This window comes from Mirounga angustirostris, unplaced genomic scaffold, assembly GCF_029215605.1.
Source record: "Mirounga angustirostris isolate CCGP_5_RB_7025 unplaced genomic scaffold, mMirAng1.0.hap1 SCAF_1, whole genome shotgun sequence".
Classification (NCBI taxonomy): Eukaryota; Metazoa; Chordata; class Mammalia; order Carnivora; family Phocidae; genus Mirounga; species Mirounga angustirostris.
In genome coordinates this window covers 171460854-171477618 of record NW_026991709.1, presented here as the reverse complement: position 1 = coordinate 171477618, position 16765 = coordinate 171460854, and the positions used below count along the sequence as shown (strand labels likewise).

General features: G+C 40.6%; 1 protein-coding gene across 1 annotated transcript in view; it reads left to right on the top strand.

Moving 5' to 3' along the window:
- The window catches only part of CNTN4 (contactin 4), a 942629-nt gene that overhangs the window by 907718 nt on the left and 18146 nt on the right, over nucleotides 1-16765 (top strand). Inside the window, exons 14-16 of the mRNA XM_054504629.2 lie at nucleotides 896-1071; nucleotides 5442-5562; nucleotides 15515-15673. Coding sequence (XP_054360604.1) covers nucleotides 896-1071; nucleotides 5442-5562; nucleotides 15515-15673 — 456 coding nt within the window. The remainder of the gene's footprint in view (nucleotides 1-895; nucleotides 1072-5441; nucleotides 5563-15514; nucleotides 15674-16765) is intronic.

Sequence of the window (16765 nt, the reverse complement as noted above, 5' to 3'; positions counted from 1 at the left end):
AAATCATAATGTAAAGGGTGAATTTAAAAGCGAATTAGTACTTATTTTAAAGATGTAATATGCAAATATATATAATTTTGTCAATGAGTTCATTACAGCATTTTTATATTATATTTATAAAAATTTGCTAAAATGTCTTAGTTTCAAAATGGTTGAGACTATAAACTTAATAGTACATTATGCAGATTATAAAAATATGTAGATAAAGATATAAACCTGTATTATATTAACTAGAGAAAAAAGGAAAATCATGTGTATCATGTTATAAGAATGCAAAACAAAACAACTTGAAAAACTATAAACCAAAAAGACAGAGGGAAATTACATCAAAATGAAAAAAGACGTTTTATCTGGACAGTAAGGAGAGTAAGTAGGATTTGTTTTGTTTTGTTTTGTTTGTTTTTTGGTCTCTTCTTTTAACTTTCTTAAATTTCCTAAACTTCCCATGCTAAACATTTATCACTTTTATAATAAGGTAGGGGGGAGCCAAACAAACTTCAAATTAACATGGATTTCTCCTGTTAGTATTCAGCTGAATTACTGCTTTCTAGTGACACTGGGGAGATATGAAAACCTTTTTAAAGAGGCAGTTTCCAAGCAGGCTGTCAGAAGTAGGCCCTTCCATTAGTGTCTTCAGAGATCTAACCTCAGTGCTCCCCAGCTGAGTTTTGTTGCTCTGTGAAGATTCACATAATGAATGTTTTCATCTTTTCATATTAAAAATGACCTCCTGGCCTGAAGCTCAGCTTCCCAGATGACTGAGGTTTACTGGTCACAGCCTAAGAAAAAATAAAGCAAAACTACTTAGTATTTCATCCTGCTCTTGGATTCTATGTTTTACTTCCACACAAGCTCACAGGCTTTGTTAATGATTTGCCTTTGTTTTCACCCACAGATCCAACAAGGGTGATGGTACCCCCTTCCAGCATGGATGTCACTGTTGGAGAAAGTATTGTTCTGCCTTGCCAGGTAACACATGATCACTCGCTAGACATCGTGTTTACTTGGTCATTTAATGGACACCTGATAGATTTTGACAAAGATGGGGACCACTTTGAAAGAGTTGGAGGGGTAAGTATTAATATCAAACTGTCTATAGGAAATTGAGTATGCACTGAACTTCTGCAAAGTGACTCAACTTGTTTAGACTAACTTGAAACGAAATATAAGGTTATTCTTGATCTTGTTCCAACACCTGATTTTAAGAAATTCTTGGTTAATTCCTGCTCCTTTTTGCCTGATCAGTGCGGCCCCACTTACTGAGTAACCCTAGATGACAGTCCTCTGCATCCCCACAACAATGCTATAGGCTAGTTATTCCGAACTATGTATGAATCAGGAAACTAGAGCTCGGGGGGAAATGTATGGTCTACCTTGGCCTCAAAGCCCTAAACTGTGGAACTCAGCTTTAAACTTCAAATCCCTGGGGGCGCCTAGGTGGCTCAGTCGTTAAGCATCTGCCTTGGGCCCAGGACATGATCCCAGGACCCTGGGATGGAGCCCCGCATCGAGCCCCACATTGGGCTCCCGGCTCAGCGGGAGGCCTGCTTGTGTTCCCTTTCTCACTGTGTCTCTGTCTGTCAAATAAATAAATAAAATCTTAAAAAAAAAAAAAAAAAACTTCAAATCCCTGGCTCTGTGCTCCACGCAATACCATATATCATAGCACATGATTAAGAAAATATCTTAAGGACAGTTTACTCATGTGGTTTTAGGCTGCTGATTAAACTCTGCTTGGCTCTTATAGAAGTCTCATTGTGACATTAGGGCTCTCTTTCTTGAATCTGAAAGTCTGATCAGGGTATTTAATATCTCCAGGTAATTTTGAATTCAAATGTTTGAATTTTCATAATGCCTTCCTTTCCATAAAAATACATATTACCATTGAATACACACCAAGATGAGGTTAAATCTGGAAACAATCTGTATCTATCACAATTGTTCTCAAAAAAAATTTTTTTACCCTAATACTGCCGTACATTCCCATTAGTAATAAAGATTCACTCTGGCTGCCATGCTCATGGAAGGGTCCAACCAAAGACAGAAGAAAATAAAAATGAGGCTATGACTTGAAAAAAGCCCTCCCAATTCCTCTGCCATAGGAATCTAATTTGTCCTCTTCATTTTGCCTCCCCTCCCCCTTATGTTGAGAATAAGTGGGCTAAAGCTTATAAAATTATCTGTATGATATGTTGAGGGCCTGTTTTCCACTCAACTATAATACTATTCTGTTAATTACATTCTTGCTGCCTTTCTCAAATGATGTCTCTCACGGAACACCAAGAATAATCTGAACATTTTCTCAATTTTTCCAAAGATCATATATAACTGGTAATATTTTAGATACATAGGAGAGAAGTTAGTTTATTACATCAGTGGATGCCTTGGGTCACGAGGGATTCACTCTTGGAATCCTGGTTGAGAAAGCCTGGATGAAATTGCCAATATTAAGCATTCTGGACTTCTTTGATATGATTCAGCTTAATCACCAAGTGGGAGAGATATTAATTTCACAAGGGCATTGAAGATATTAAATACCTTCAGGTCTAGAAAAGTGCATAACCTAATGCCTTCCACAAAAGTAGTACTTGATAAATTTTAATAGTTTTGCTAATTGAAGGAAGAATAACATGGATTTTAATAACAGGAAAGTATAAATTGAGAAAACCTTCATAGATTAAGCAGAATATTAGTTTTCATGCTAAGACCAATGTCTTGGCCAGGAGAGATATTAAAAATATTATCTCCCAGAATGGCACAGTCACCAACCAATTAGAACAGTTGCCTGACCGATCAAAATAGATGCCCTATCAGTCAGATGTGGATTTTATGCTGGACTGGCTGAGGCACAGGTGGGGACACCCCTAATGGAGTCAAGCACTAATGACCACCTTTTGTAGAGAGCTCTGTCTGTGGAATCACAGCCATTAGCATCTCATATGGGAAAAGCTCGTCTCTTCTGTGAAACTCTTGCTAATACCCATCAGTTATTGCTAAGAAGTGCAAAATTCAGGACAGCACTACAAATTGTGAGAAATCGGTGTATTAGCCCCCAGGATCTTTAATGTCTATGGCGGTAGAACTTGACAGCAGAAGAGGGAAGGAAGCAATGCTGCAAGCCATTTCAGTTTCTGCTTCCTGGGTCAGCATGGTGGAAGGGATGCTTGGTAGAACCAACCTGTTGCAATTTTCAGAAAAGCTGTTATTCCCTTGTCCTTTGATGGCCTCCAAGTGCTCTGTCAGGAACAGAACAGACCACAACAAGAAAAAATAAGCTGGTACTGTTTTGTTCACTTTGGTAGGAACACGAATGTAGATCTCAGTAAACTGTTTCATCTGGATGACTTCAAAGGAAAAAAGAAAGTTGATTGTGGTCTCCTTCTGTGAGACTCTTACTTCAATCCTGACTTTATTTTTTTCTTTGTTTCAGTTTCACTTTAAAAACACAACTGTGATCCAAATCTGTAAATAAAGACAGCACATTCTGTTAATACATTGTTGTACTCTGAAATTTCCAGGCTACAACTGGTTTATTCTGACTTTAATCCCTTGGTGAATGAAATGGATAATCGACATAGTATACCCATTTCTTTAAAACAAACACGGCTTTCCACCTTCCCTGCACATACCTCCTTGTGAGGCATATTTTTTTGTTTAAACCTATACTCAAGAGTCCTAACCACATGAATGTCTTAGGTAAAGAAGTATTAATTATGATGGTGATGATCCTTTATATTTGCAAAGCGCCTAATCATTTATCAAGCACTTTCATGTCTATCAGCTCTTTAATCCTCACAGAAAGCCTGCAGAATAGGGTAGCAATTATTATCCTATTTTACTGAGCAATTATAAGACTTGATTAGTAAATAGAATCTGAATGAGAACCCAAGTGTTATAAATAAAACAGCTTCCTGGTAAAAATAAATAAATAAATAAAAATCACAGCTCTCCTTGAGTTAGATTTAATATTTTTGACCTGATACTTGTGGTCATCAATAATACCAATTTAAATTAACTCTGTGCTTCCCAGTTTTCAGGATTTCACGTATACATACAGTCTCATTTGATTCTCACAACCTCACGCAGTGGACAATGCATCCTTCTTTCACAGGTCAGTTAACTAAGACCCAGAGACTTACATGAAATCTCACAGCAGGGATCAGCCCAAGACAACTGAGTACCTAAACATCAGCTCTCCCTTCACTGAATGCTTGAGGCTCTCTTCTAAACTTATTTACAACTATTGGCAGTTCCAGGTTTTCCATTGTCCCGGATGGATTTGTGATATATTGCTCTAAAACAAAGGGAATTAAGTACACATTAAATTAGATTGAGAATAAGGTCTTTCCAGATGGTAGAATGGCCTGACTTTGTGGATTCACATCCTGGCTCTGCCATTTATTAGCTAAGTGATTTTTAGGCAAGTCATACAACCTCTTTGTGCTTGAGTTTCTTCACCTGTAAAGTAAGGATAACAGGAGCACCTACCTTATAGAACATGTGAGTATTTAGCTTTAATATATGGCTCCCATATTTAAATACTGTTAAGCATTATCCAACATTATTGTCATTTGGAAGAATAGCAACAGGGCCAACATAACCTATGTTATCTTATCATCTGTTGTGGGGTTTGAAGTAAGCATAGCTTCCTGAATCTGACCTCTAGGGAGCACTTATACGCAAGCCACCTGTTATCCAAGCTTTTGATGAACAGAGCCTGAAACAATGAAACTCCAAGGTGTAGCCATGTTCTTTAGTTGTGATAAACTGTAGAGGCATCGTCTCATATTTATTAAAAGTACCATGCTGGTGAACATGTAGGAATATTTCTAGGGCACATAGAAGTCCATACTGGGATGTAATCAGTCCCATGCATCTGCTAATCAAACTTGCATTTGGCATTTCAAAAACAAATTAGCAGCATTCCACACTAGGTGATGCTAGATTTCCTTGGAGAGTGTGGTCCTCATACTCTATTAATTCAAACCTGGGAGCAATCAAAATGCTGGCTGTAAGACAGAGTTGCGCAGGAAAATGCAGATGCCTCCAAATGTGGGCCTGCCTCCCCTTTCCAAATATAGAGTTCCAAAGTATTGGAATGCCAGTGAAGGCTGCAGGTTGAGGGCATATCTGAAAAAACCCCCAGGACTAGATCAAGAATCACCTTAAGTAAGTTTAAGTGCTTCCGACCTGGGTGGCAACCTGCTCTGGAGACCCAGAGAAGCCAGACACCCAAGGTCTTGTCCAAGGTGTGTTCTGAAAGTGTTGGTGTTCTTATCTCCTAGGCAGGTTCACATATTTTTAATAGGCCATGGCTTGCATCACTAATGTTTTCATCAGCCAGTGTAAAATAAATCCATTAGTCACAGTGTCCTTCATGTGATAATGATATTTAGAGCTCATTAAAAAGTAATTGTAACCACTTTCCCCTACTTTATCAGCAGGATTCAGCTGGTGATTTGATGATCCGAAACATCCAGCTGAAGCATGCTGGGAAATACGTCTGCATGGTCCAAACAAGTGTAGACAAGCTCTCTGCTGCTGCAGACCTGATTGTAAGAGGTATGGGAGTGTTGGGTTCTGTTCTTGGAATACTTTTGTGATATCTACTCCTGCACAGATTTCTAAAAACCTCTACGGCTTAGAATTACGGGGAAAGTCAGATAAAAGCTAAACATTGTAAACAGTGGTTAACAGCCCACAGAAGTTCTGTGTGTATCTCTTTCTCATGGGGGGGGGTGGGGCGGGGGGGCGGTGGGGATCACCAGAAAGTGCAGAGCAAATCCGGTTACTCCGTACTGAAAATAACTCCTGTGAGTGCCCCGAGTGCCCCGATGTATGGCTGTTGGGGTTGATAGGACCTTCTAGAATAATTTTGGATTAACAAAAGCAAATAGTTTACAGAAGGATCAGACTGCACTTTTTGATGTTTTATCTGGGCTAAGCCAAATTAGTGACTTAGGGCACTGACAGAACCGTGGCTTCAGAAAAATCACCAGTTTTTCCCAGTTCCCTTTTTTCCCCTAAAGTTAATAGTTCTCTCCAGTTCTTAAAATATGGCTTTAGAGGGAAACCACTTCCTGCCTGCCTGGGATGTAGTAAATCAGCCTACAAACTGACATTTGTGAGGTTTTCTTGAGTCCTACCCACGTGGCCTAGCTTCAGCCTAATGGCCCCAAAGGCCCTGGCTGAGTCCCATGGAACCAGTTTATAAAGCAACAGTAAATGGAGTTTTAACAAATATTTTTATATTGAAATTAAAATTTGGGGGAACCAGTGGACGTACCAGAATCAAACGGACTCATGCTCAGGACTTTTCTAAAGTGTTGAAAGTGAAGCCAAATCAGAACATCCAAATAATCTCTTGGCTAGCACCTCCTTCCTCTGAACCCTAACCATTGGTGGTTCGGAATCTTCGGCCAGCAGAACCTTGAGTGCAAGAATACAAAACTCCAGCGGAAATCAGGTGTGGAGGCAGGGTAAATCTGAGTTCAGGGAGAATAAGGTATTATTGGAAGCAACAGACGTGTTGCCGTAACCTCTAGGCAGAACCTGAGGGGGGAGATGTGTGGGAGTTAGCAACTTAAACTCATTGTCAAGAGAGGTTAAAGAAAAATAGCTTTTCCATCCCTGTCTTCATTCCTCTATAAATTGCCTACAAAAACCTTTCAGTAACACTACAGTACAGATAACACTACAGATAAGAGCCAGATAAGAGAAAAAAACTTTCAACCTGGGTTGAGCTACCCATTGAGTAACTTATGGAAACGTGTTTATTTCCATTTTATTTTTTTTATTTTTTATTTTTTTGGTAATAGTTCTGTTTTTATTGTTCCATTGATTTTTCTTTTACTAATTAAGAATGCTGTGTTTTTGCTTTACTAAGTACATTTGTAATTACAAACTTGTGTATTTTATCTTTACTTAGTATCAAATAATTCCATATTACTGAACCAATGATAAAATTAATTTTTTTCTCTTTCTTTTTTTTTGTAGTTTTTAATTTTATTATATTATGTTAGTCACCATACAATACATCATTAGTTTTTGATGTAGTGATCCATGATCCATTGTTTTCGTATAACACCCAGTGCTCCATGCAGTACGTGCCCTCCTTAACACCCATCACTGGGCTAACCAATCCCCCCTCCCCCCTCCCCTCTAGAACCCTGTTTGTTTCTCAGGTCCATAGTCTCTCATGGTTCATCTCTCCTCCAATTCCCCCCCCCCCATTTTTCCCTTCCTTCTCCATATGTCCTCCATGTTATTCCTTATGTTCCACAAATAAGTGAAACCATATGATAATTGACTTTCTCTGCTTGACTTATTTCGCTTAGCATAATCTCCTCCAGTCCCGTCCATGTTGATGTAAAAGTTGGGTATTCATCTTTTCTGATGGCTGAGTAATATTCCATTGTATATATGGACCACATCTTCTTTATCCATTCATCTGTTGAAGGGCATTGCGGCTCTTTCCACGGTTTGGCTATGCGGACATTGCTGCTATGAACATTGGGGTGCATATGGCCCTTCTTTTCACTACATCTGTGTCTTTGGGGTAAATATGCAGTAGTGCAATTGCTGGGTCATTTAAATTTTTGAGGAACCTCCACACTGTTTTCCAAAGTGGCTGTACCAACTTGCATTCCCACCAACAGTGTAAGAGGGTTCCCCTTTCTCCACAACCTCTCCAACATTTGTTGTTTCTTTCCCTGTCCATTTTGGCCATTCTAACTGGTGTAAGGTGGTATCTCAGTGTGGTTTTGATTTGGATTTCCCTGATGGCTAATGATGATGAACATTTTTTCATGTGTTTGTTAGCCATTTGTATGTCTTCTTCAGAGAAGTGTCTGTTCATCTCTTCTGCCCACTTTTTGACTTGATTATTTGTTTTTTGGATGTTGAGTTTGAGAAGTTCTTTATAGATTTTGGATACCAGCCCTTTATCTGTAGTGTCATTTGCAAATATCTTCTCCCATTCTGTGGGTTGCCTCTTTGTTTTGTTGACTGTTTCCTTTGCTGTGCAGAAGCTTTTTATCTTGATGAAGTCCCAAAAGTTCATTTTTGCTTTTGTTTCACTAGCTTTTGGAGATGTATCTTGAAAGAAGTTGCTGTGGCCAATGTCAAAGAGGTTACTGCCTATGTTCTCCTCTAGGATTTTGATGGATTCCTGTCTCACATTGAGGTCTTTCATCCACTTTGAGTTTATCTTTGTGAATGGTGTTAGAGAATGGTCAAGTTTCATTCTTCTGCATGTGGCTGTCCAATTTTCCTAGCACCATTTATTGAAAAGACTGTCTTTTTTCCATTGCATGTTTTTTCCTGCTTTGTCAAAGATTATTTGACCATAGAGTTGAGGGTCCATATCTGGGTTCTCTATTCTGTTCCATTAGTCTGTATGTCTGTTTTTGTGCCAGTACCATGCTGTCTTGGTGATCACTGATTGGTAATATAGCTTGAAATCGGGCAACGTGATGCCCCCAGCTTTTTCTTTTTCAACATCTCCTTGGCTATTCTGGGTCTTTTCTGATTCCATACAAATTTTAGGATTGTTTGTTCCAGAACTTTGAAAAATGTCATTGGAATTTTGATCGGGATGGCATTGAAGGTATAGATTGCTCTGGGTAGCATAGACATTTTAACAATGTTTATTCTTCCGATCCATGGAGCATTGTGTCTTCTTCAATTTCTTTCATGAGTGTTTTGTAGTCCTAGAGTATAGATCCTTTACCTCTTTGGTTAGGTTTATTCCGAGGTATCTTATGGTTTTTGGTGCCATTGTAAATGGAATCGTTTAATTTCTCTTTCTACAGTTGCGTTGTGAGTGTATAAGAAAGCAACTGATTTCTGTGCATTGATTTTGTATCCTGCCACATTACTGAATTGCTGGATGAGTTCTAGTAATTTGGGGGTGGAGTCTTTTGGGTTTTCCACATAAAGTATCATGTCATCTGCGAAAAGAGAGAGTTTGACTTCTTCTTTGCCAATTTGAATACTTTCATTTCTTTTTGTTGTCTGATTGCTGTTGCTAGGACTTCTAGTGCTATGTTGAACAACAGTGGTGAGAGCAGGCACCCTTGACGTGTTCCTGGTCTTAAGGGAAAGGCTCTCAGTTTTTCCCCATTGAGGATGATATTCGCTGTGGGTTTTTCATAGATGGATTTTATGAACTTGAGGAATGTTCCCTCTATCCCTATACTCTGGAGAGTTTTAATCAGGAAAGGATGTTGTATTTTGTCAAGTTCTTTTTCTGCATCTATTGAGAGGACCATATGGTTCTTCTCCCTCCTCTTATTAATGTGTTCTATCACATTGATTGATTTGCGAATGTTGAACCACCCTTGCATCCCAGGGATAAATCCCACTTGGTCGTGGTGGATGATCCTTTTAATGTATTGTTGGATCCTATTAGCTAGGATTTTGTTGAGAATTTTGGAATCCATATTCATCAGGGATATTGGTCTGAAATTCTCCTTTTTGATGGGGTCTTTGCCTGGTTTGGGGATTAAGGTAATGCTGGCCTCATAGAATGAATTTGGAAGTTTTCCTTCTGTTTCTATTTTTTGAAACAGCTTCAGTAAAATAGGTATTATTTCTTCTTTGAATGTTTGGTAGAATTCCCCAGGGGATCCATCAGGCCCTGGACTCTTGTTTTTTGGGAAGTTTTTATCACTGCTTCAATCTCGTTACTGGTTATTGGCCTATTCAGGTTGTCAATTTCTTCCTGTTTCAGTCTTGGCAGCTTATAGGTTTCCAGGAAGGCCTCCATTTCATCCAGATTGCTCAGTTTATTGGTGTATAGTTGTTGATAATAATTTCTAATAATTGCTTCTATTTCCTTGGTGTTAGTCGTGATCTCTCCCCTTTCATTCATAATTTTATTAATTTGGGTCCTTTCTTCTTTTGGATAAGTCTGGCCAGTGGTTTATCAATCTTATTAATTCTTTCAAAGAACCAACTTCTAGTTTCGTTGATCTGATCTACTGTGTTTCTGGTTTCTAATTCATTGATTTCTGCTCTAATTTTAATTATTTCTCTTCTAATGCGTGGCTTAGGCGTCATTTGTTGCTTTTTCTCTAGTTCTTTAAGGTGTAGAGTTAGTTGGTGAATTCGGGATTTTTCCGTTTTTTTGAGTGAGGCTTGGATGGCTATGTATTTCCCCCTTAGGACCGCCTTTGCAGTATCCCATAGGTTTTGGACCAATGTGTTTTTGTTCTCATTGATTTCCATGAATTGTTTAAGTTCTTCTTTGATTTCTTGATTGACCCAAACATTCTTGAGCAGAGTGGTCTTTAGCTTCCAAGTGTTTGAATTTCTGCCAAATTTTTTCTTGTGTTTGAGTTCCAGTTTTAGAGCATTATGGTCTGAGAATATTCAGGGAATAATCTCAGTCTTTTGGTATCAGTTGAGACCTGATTTGTGACCCAGTATATGGTCTATTTTGGAGAAAGTTCCATGTGCGCTCGAGAAGAATGAGTATTCTGTTGTTTTCGGGTGGAATGTTCTATATATATCTATGAGGTCCATCTGGCCCAATGTATCATTCAAAGCTCTTGTTTCCTTGTTGATTTTCTGCTTAGATGATCTGTGCATTGTTGAGAGTGGAGTATTGAGGTCTCCTACAATTAACGTATTGTTATCAATATGACTCTTTATTTTGGTTAACAGTTGGCTTATGTAGTTTGCTGCTCCCATGTTGGGGGCATAGATATTTACAATTGTTAGATCTCCTTGTTGGATAGACCCTTTAAGAATGATATAGTGTCCTTCTGTGTCTCTTATTACAGACTTTAGTTTAAAATCTAATTTGTCTGATATAAGAATTGCTACCCCAGCTTTCTTTTGAGGTCCGCTGGCATGGAAGATGGATCTCCATCCCTTCACTTTCAGTCTGGATGTATCTTTAGGTTCAAAATGAGTCTCTTGTAGACAGCATATGGATGGGTCCTGTCTTTTTATCCAATCTGCAACCCTGTGCCGTTTTATGGGAGCGTTTAGGCCATTCACGTTGAGAGTGATTATTGAAAGATATGAATTGTCATCATGTTGCCTGTGAAGACGTTGTTTTTATAGATTGTCCCTGTAGATTTCTGTTGTAGATCACTCTTGGGGTCTTTCTCCTTTTACAGAACCCCCCTTAATATTTCTTGCAGGGCCGGCTTAGTGGTCACATATTCTTTCAACTTCTGCCGGTCGTGGAAGCTCTGCATCTCTCCATCCATTCTAAATGACAGCCTTGCCAGATAAAGTATTCTTGGCTGCATGTTCTTCTCATTTAGTACTCTGAATATGTCTTGCCAGGCCTTTCTGGCTTGCCAGGTCTCTGTGGATAGGTCTGACGTTATTCTGATGTTCCTCCCTCTGTACGTAAGGAATCTCTTCCCCCTAACTGCCCTTAAGATGGTTTCCTTGGTTCTAAGATTTGCAAGTTTTACTATTACATGCCGGGGTGTTGGCCTGTTTTCCTTGATCTTAGGAGGGGTCCTTTCTGCCTCTAGGACTCGAATGTTTGTTTCATTCCCCAGATTAGGGAAGTTCTCAGCTACGATTTGCTCAAATACATCTTCTAGCCCTCTCTCTCTCTCCATTCCCTCCGGGATTCCAATGATTCTGACATTGGAACGCCTCATGGTGTCACTTATTTCTCTGATTCTATTTTCATGGATTCTGAGTTGTTTTTCCCTGGCCTTCTCTTTTCCCTTTTTATCTATTATACTGTCTTCCAGATCGCTTATTCTCTCTTCTGTCTCAGTTACCCTAGCTGTTAGATTATCTAGATTGGATTGGATCTCATTGATAGCATTTTTAAGTTCTGCCAATTCACCTTTTATTTCTGCCCTTAGAGACTCTATGTTGCCATTAATTGATTTCTCCATTCTAGCCATTGTCTTCACAATTGCTAGCCTGAATTCCAGCTCCGACATCTTGGTTATATCTGCATCCATTTGTAAATCTGCAGCATAAGTCATAATCTCTGAGTCTTTTCTGTTTTGGGGGCTCCTCCTCCTAGTCATTCTGTTGATGGGTGTTTGAGGGAATGTATAGAGTCCAAATTATTGACCAGAACCCAAGCAAGATGCACCTGTTTTCTTGGGACCTTAGGGTTGCTGGCCTCTTGTTTTCCCAGCCTGTCTTCTGCAGGAGGGGCCTGCGGGCTGTTACTCAGGCAACCCTGTTTGGGTGGAGTTGCCCTGCGCCCCTGTGGCAGGGGATGGGCTCAGTGGGAATCAGTCTTTGGGGCTTTTGTTCTCTGGTGCCTTTCCCTGGCAGCTTTCCACGTCTCTTCCGCGAGTCAGAGCAGAAGAGACCATTTCCAACCCTCTGCCTCAGAGCAGAGAGACCTCAGTCTGTTCTTCAGTGAGCTCTCCAGGCCACACTGTCTCCGTTTCTGTCTATGCTGCTATAAACTGCAGCATCCTGGGTTGTGCGCCCCTCCACAGCGCTCCCAGTCCTGCCTCCAGGTCGGGGCACGTCTCTGCCCTTTGTGCTTCTAAAACCGCCAGCCACTCCCTGTTCACACACGCACACAACTCCGCCACTTGGGGTTCTGTCCCGGGGACTGCAGTTCGCGTGCGCGTGATTTTGCTGCTCGGGGTTTCCACCCCGGGGGTTGCAGTTCACTGGCGGGACCCTGGCGCACCGGTTTCGGTCTCGGTCTCGGAGGCTGCAGTTTGCGTGCACGCGACCATCTCTTTGGTTTCTGTCGGGGGGGTTGGGGGGGCTGCGGTTCGCGTGCGCGCGACCCCGCTGGTCTGGTTTTCCACCCCGGGGGCTGCCCTAAAGTCCTTTCCTGACGCTACTGGTCTGCGAGTCTGTGCCCCGTCCGCAGCCCGCGAGGCTGTCACTCACCGGTGGTGTAGGATCCTCACAGCCAGGCACCCTCCCGCCGCCGTTTATCCTCCAGTATCTGCCCTCAGGATCACCGCTCTCCGTTTCATACCTCAAAACCAACTGCCTGCGATATTCTGTTTGTAGAGCTCCAGATCTTCTTACATCTTAGGCTGGTTTCATGGGTGCTCAGAGTGGTCTTGTAGTTATCCAGCTCAATTCCGGGGACCAGTTGAAATAGGGTCCCCTACTCCTCTGCCATCTTTCCCCTCCCCCCTATTTCCATTTTAAAATACATGAGTGCTGGTCTGCTCTCTCCCTGGGGACAAAAGAACTCTGTTGCCGAAAATTTATCCTCTATTTAATTAGGATAATGTTCAGATCAGCAGTTTAAACACCAATAAATTAGACTAATAAATATTTAAATCAGTAATACCTGAAGTTCTTAAATGATATTGTATACTTCATTTCACAGAAAATAACATTAAATACCAAGAGGAATTTGCAAACTCAGTCTAAAAGAAAATCTGGTCTAATCAGTTAATAAAGCCAATAAATTAATATGCCATTTTAAACCATAATATTTCGTTTTATTTCCTCTAGCTCTGCCCTTGCAGCTTTTTCTGCATATTACAGAGAGGATGCAGAAATGCATTTCACTGCCCTGTAAGAGATTTTTGTATCTGAAACTGGTAAAGCTTTGAGTCTTGGCTCCAGCCCCCTTGATTCTCTGATTCCTACTTTATTTAGTGTATAGCCTGCTATGGGCAGGTAGAAAGGCCCTTCTTCACTAGCAGAGAAGCTGAGGCACTGGTCTCACACCAACATTCCCTCTTCTGTTGCCTTGACCAAAACATCTGTGAGCCCCTAACCATGTGAACATTTTGTTCAGAGGATAAACATTGGCTCATTTTCTCATTTTGAAAGAGGGACCCAACTTCCCCAACACAAAGTTGGCAAACGCTCTGTGAGGTCCTATCTACACACTGCTGTGGTCATTGGCAGGAGCATACAGAGCAAACAAAGTTATGAAAGTACCATTTTACCGCCAGTGGCCAAATTCATACCACCCCTTCATTTTCCTTTACTCGGCTGCCCACAGCGGGCTCAGATAATTTCTATCAATTTAGTTCCTTGAGGAGTTTAGAGGGGAACACTTTTCTACTTATAGTACTTTGATTTTAAAGGCCATCAAAAAAGAGCATCCATTAAAATGGGGATTGGGGGTGGGAATCTAGGATGAGAAAGCTAGTAAGAAAAAAGACGTTGATGCAGTCTTCTGGACTTTATCTGGTTAATCAGGGTTGCAAAGACCAAAGTTTGCCACAGCTCTATCCAGGTGGCATTAGATTGGCATGCTGAAATGTCACCATGGAAAATTAATCAGTTTCAGTGTACAGATTTCCAGACCTTTCATTCAGGAGTAGGAGGGAGAAGATAAATTTAGTTTCACCTGTGGGTCTATAAAAATGATTTTTAAAAAAGGAAAGAGAAATTTAGGGCATCCTATGAAGGGTACAGGAGTGAATCTCAGAACAAAGTCTTACTTCAGGAAATTACATTTAACTTTTCACCACTCTGCTAGATGTCTTTCTTCCCTGCCCGGTGACATGGCCCAGCAGTGCATGGCACTTCACTTGACCGCTATATGGGGTTGAGCAAAGCCCTCCCGGAATATCTCCTTATTCCTCTCTCTGGGACATGAGGATTATCATGTCTCCCTCACAATCACCTTCCCTCCTGAGGTGGTCAGTTGTATCTTGCTACAAATGCATTTAACTGCCTGGTAAGAGATTTTCCTGTTGGAATCTAAGACACTTCTGGAGCTTTGCTTGGGTTGATACTTTGTGTTTGTTTGCCTACTGCTTTCCATCCTCTGTTTATTTATGATTTCCAAGCCTTCATTTAAAACTGATTTCCTCTCATTTCTGTGGTTTAAATACATGGGCAGAAACAGTGAACATCAGGAAGATAAATGGAAAAATACAGGTATGACTTTCAGAAACTGCAAATGAGGGTCTTTAGACTCCAGCCCGGTTCTGAAGTTGTACTGAGGAAGCCACAATCTTGTGACTCTTGAGCACTGGCCATTTTCACAGGGGTTCCCTTGCATAGAAGTGTGTGTTTGCATATGACGTGGGGCAAGGGTGGGGTCACTAATTACAGTGCAGTGGGAATGTATGGAGCAGCATTGTGACCATCAAAGTTCCAAAGCCAGTTCTGCTCAAATCCACATTCTCAGTGCTAGAAATGACCATTTCCAAAAGACTGTCATCTTCATTTATCACTACTCTATCCACAGATAACACTGCCCGACCCATACCAGAAACCTGTAAATATATGATAGATGAATTAATGAATTTGAGCTTTTGTGGCATCCCACTATTTTCTCCTAGCATTTGAAACCAGTATTCTATTTTGATTCTTTGTTTACCTATTTTTTTTTTCTGATTATATAGTGAGCCCCTAGAAAGAAGGGTCTGTGTCTTGTTCATCTCTGCAGTTTCAGAACCTAGAAGAATGTTGGGCACCCAATAGGCATTCAAAAAGGAATTGACAAGTGATGAATCTGTAAGCGGGTGAATAAATGGTTGAATAGATCAGCATTGCATTCAATTTTATACAATCACTTGCTTGGACATGTGGAATGCACTGCTCCACTTCTGAGGGTCTTGCTCTTTCACAGGTCCCCCGGGACCCCCAGAGGCTGTGACCATAGATGAAATTACAGATACCACCGCTCAGCTCTCCTGGAGATCTGGACCTGACAACCACAGCCCCATCACCATGTATGTCATTCAAGCCAGGACTCCGTTCTCCGTGGGCTGGCAAGCAGTCAATACAGGTACCATATTGGATGCCTGGTGCTGGTGTCTCACAGAGGCTTCTAAAACTCAGCATAATGGACAAAGCACCGTGGCAGAAGCCAAGGGCCATCTAGGTTCTTATTCAGACACAGCTATGAATGAGACATTATGGCAGTATTTCCTAAACCTCAGTCAATGGTACTATCATTTATTTAATATTTTTCTTTATATCAACTCACGTTTGTTTGCTTTTGAACTTGTCCTAAGCAATAATGTCTATGAAATGCTAGGTCTGTATGTTGGTTATATTTTTTCTTAACATACATATTAAAATATATTAGTTGTAAAAATAAAATGCATCAATCTGCATATTACCTAAAATTATCTGTGTACTACTGATAATACACTTTGAGAAGCAGTGGATTATGCCAGTCTACATAGTCTCTCTAAAGTTTATATACAGCTCTCAAGAAACCAGTAACTAAGGACTGCCTAGAGCCTCTTGACTTGCTATCTATTTTTTTTTTTAGATGGCTAAATTTGGACATGAAGAGGCATGATATTTTCTTATATTAAAAACTATGTGAGGGGCGCCTGGGTGGCTCAGTCGTTAAGCGTCTGCCTTCGGCTCAGGTCATGATCCCAGGGTCCTGGGATCGAGTCCCACATCGGGCTCCCTGCTCGGCAGGAAGCCTGCTTCTCCCTCTCCCACTCCCCCTGCTTGTGTTCCTGCTCTTGCTATCTCTCTTTCTGTCAAATAAATAAATAAAATCTTAAAAAAAAAAAAACTATGTGAGTTGGCCATACCATCCCTGCCCCTCCAAATTGACGCTTGTTATTTTATCTAGGTTTCATTTGAGGAATAATGGACAAACAAGTAGTTATTGCAAGCAAGGTACACACTCCTCTAGTCCCCAAGGGTTGGCTGTGTGGTCTTGATGTTTTGAGGTAGAAATGCATGGAGTGATAGGCCTAGTTTTGTGCAATTCAGATGAATCATATTGATTTTAACAACCTCATTTTTTTTCACATCAGCTTATCCAACCTCAGAAATGGGTTTCTGTGTTTCCAGCTCAATCTCTGACTTTCTTCTGAGTCAGAGGAGTGCTTAGGAAGGAAAGATAGAAAAA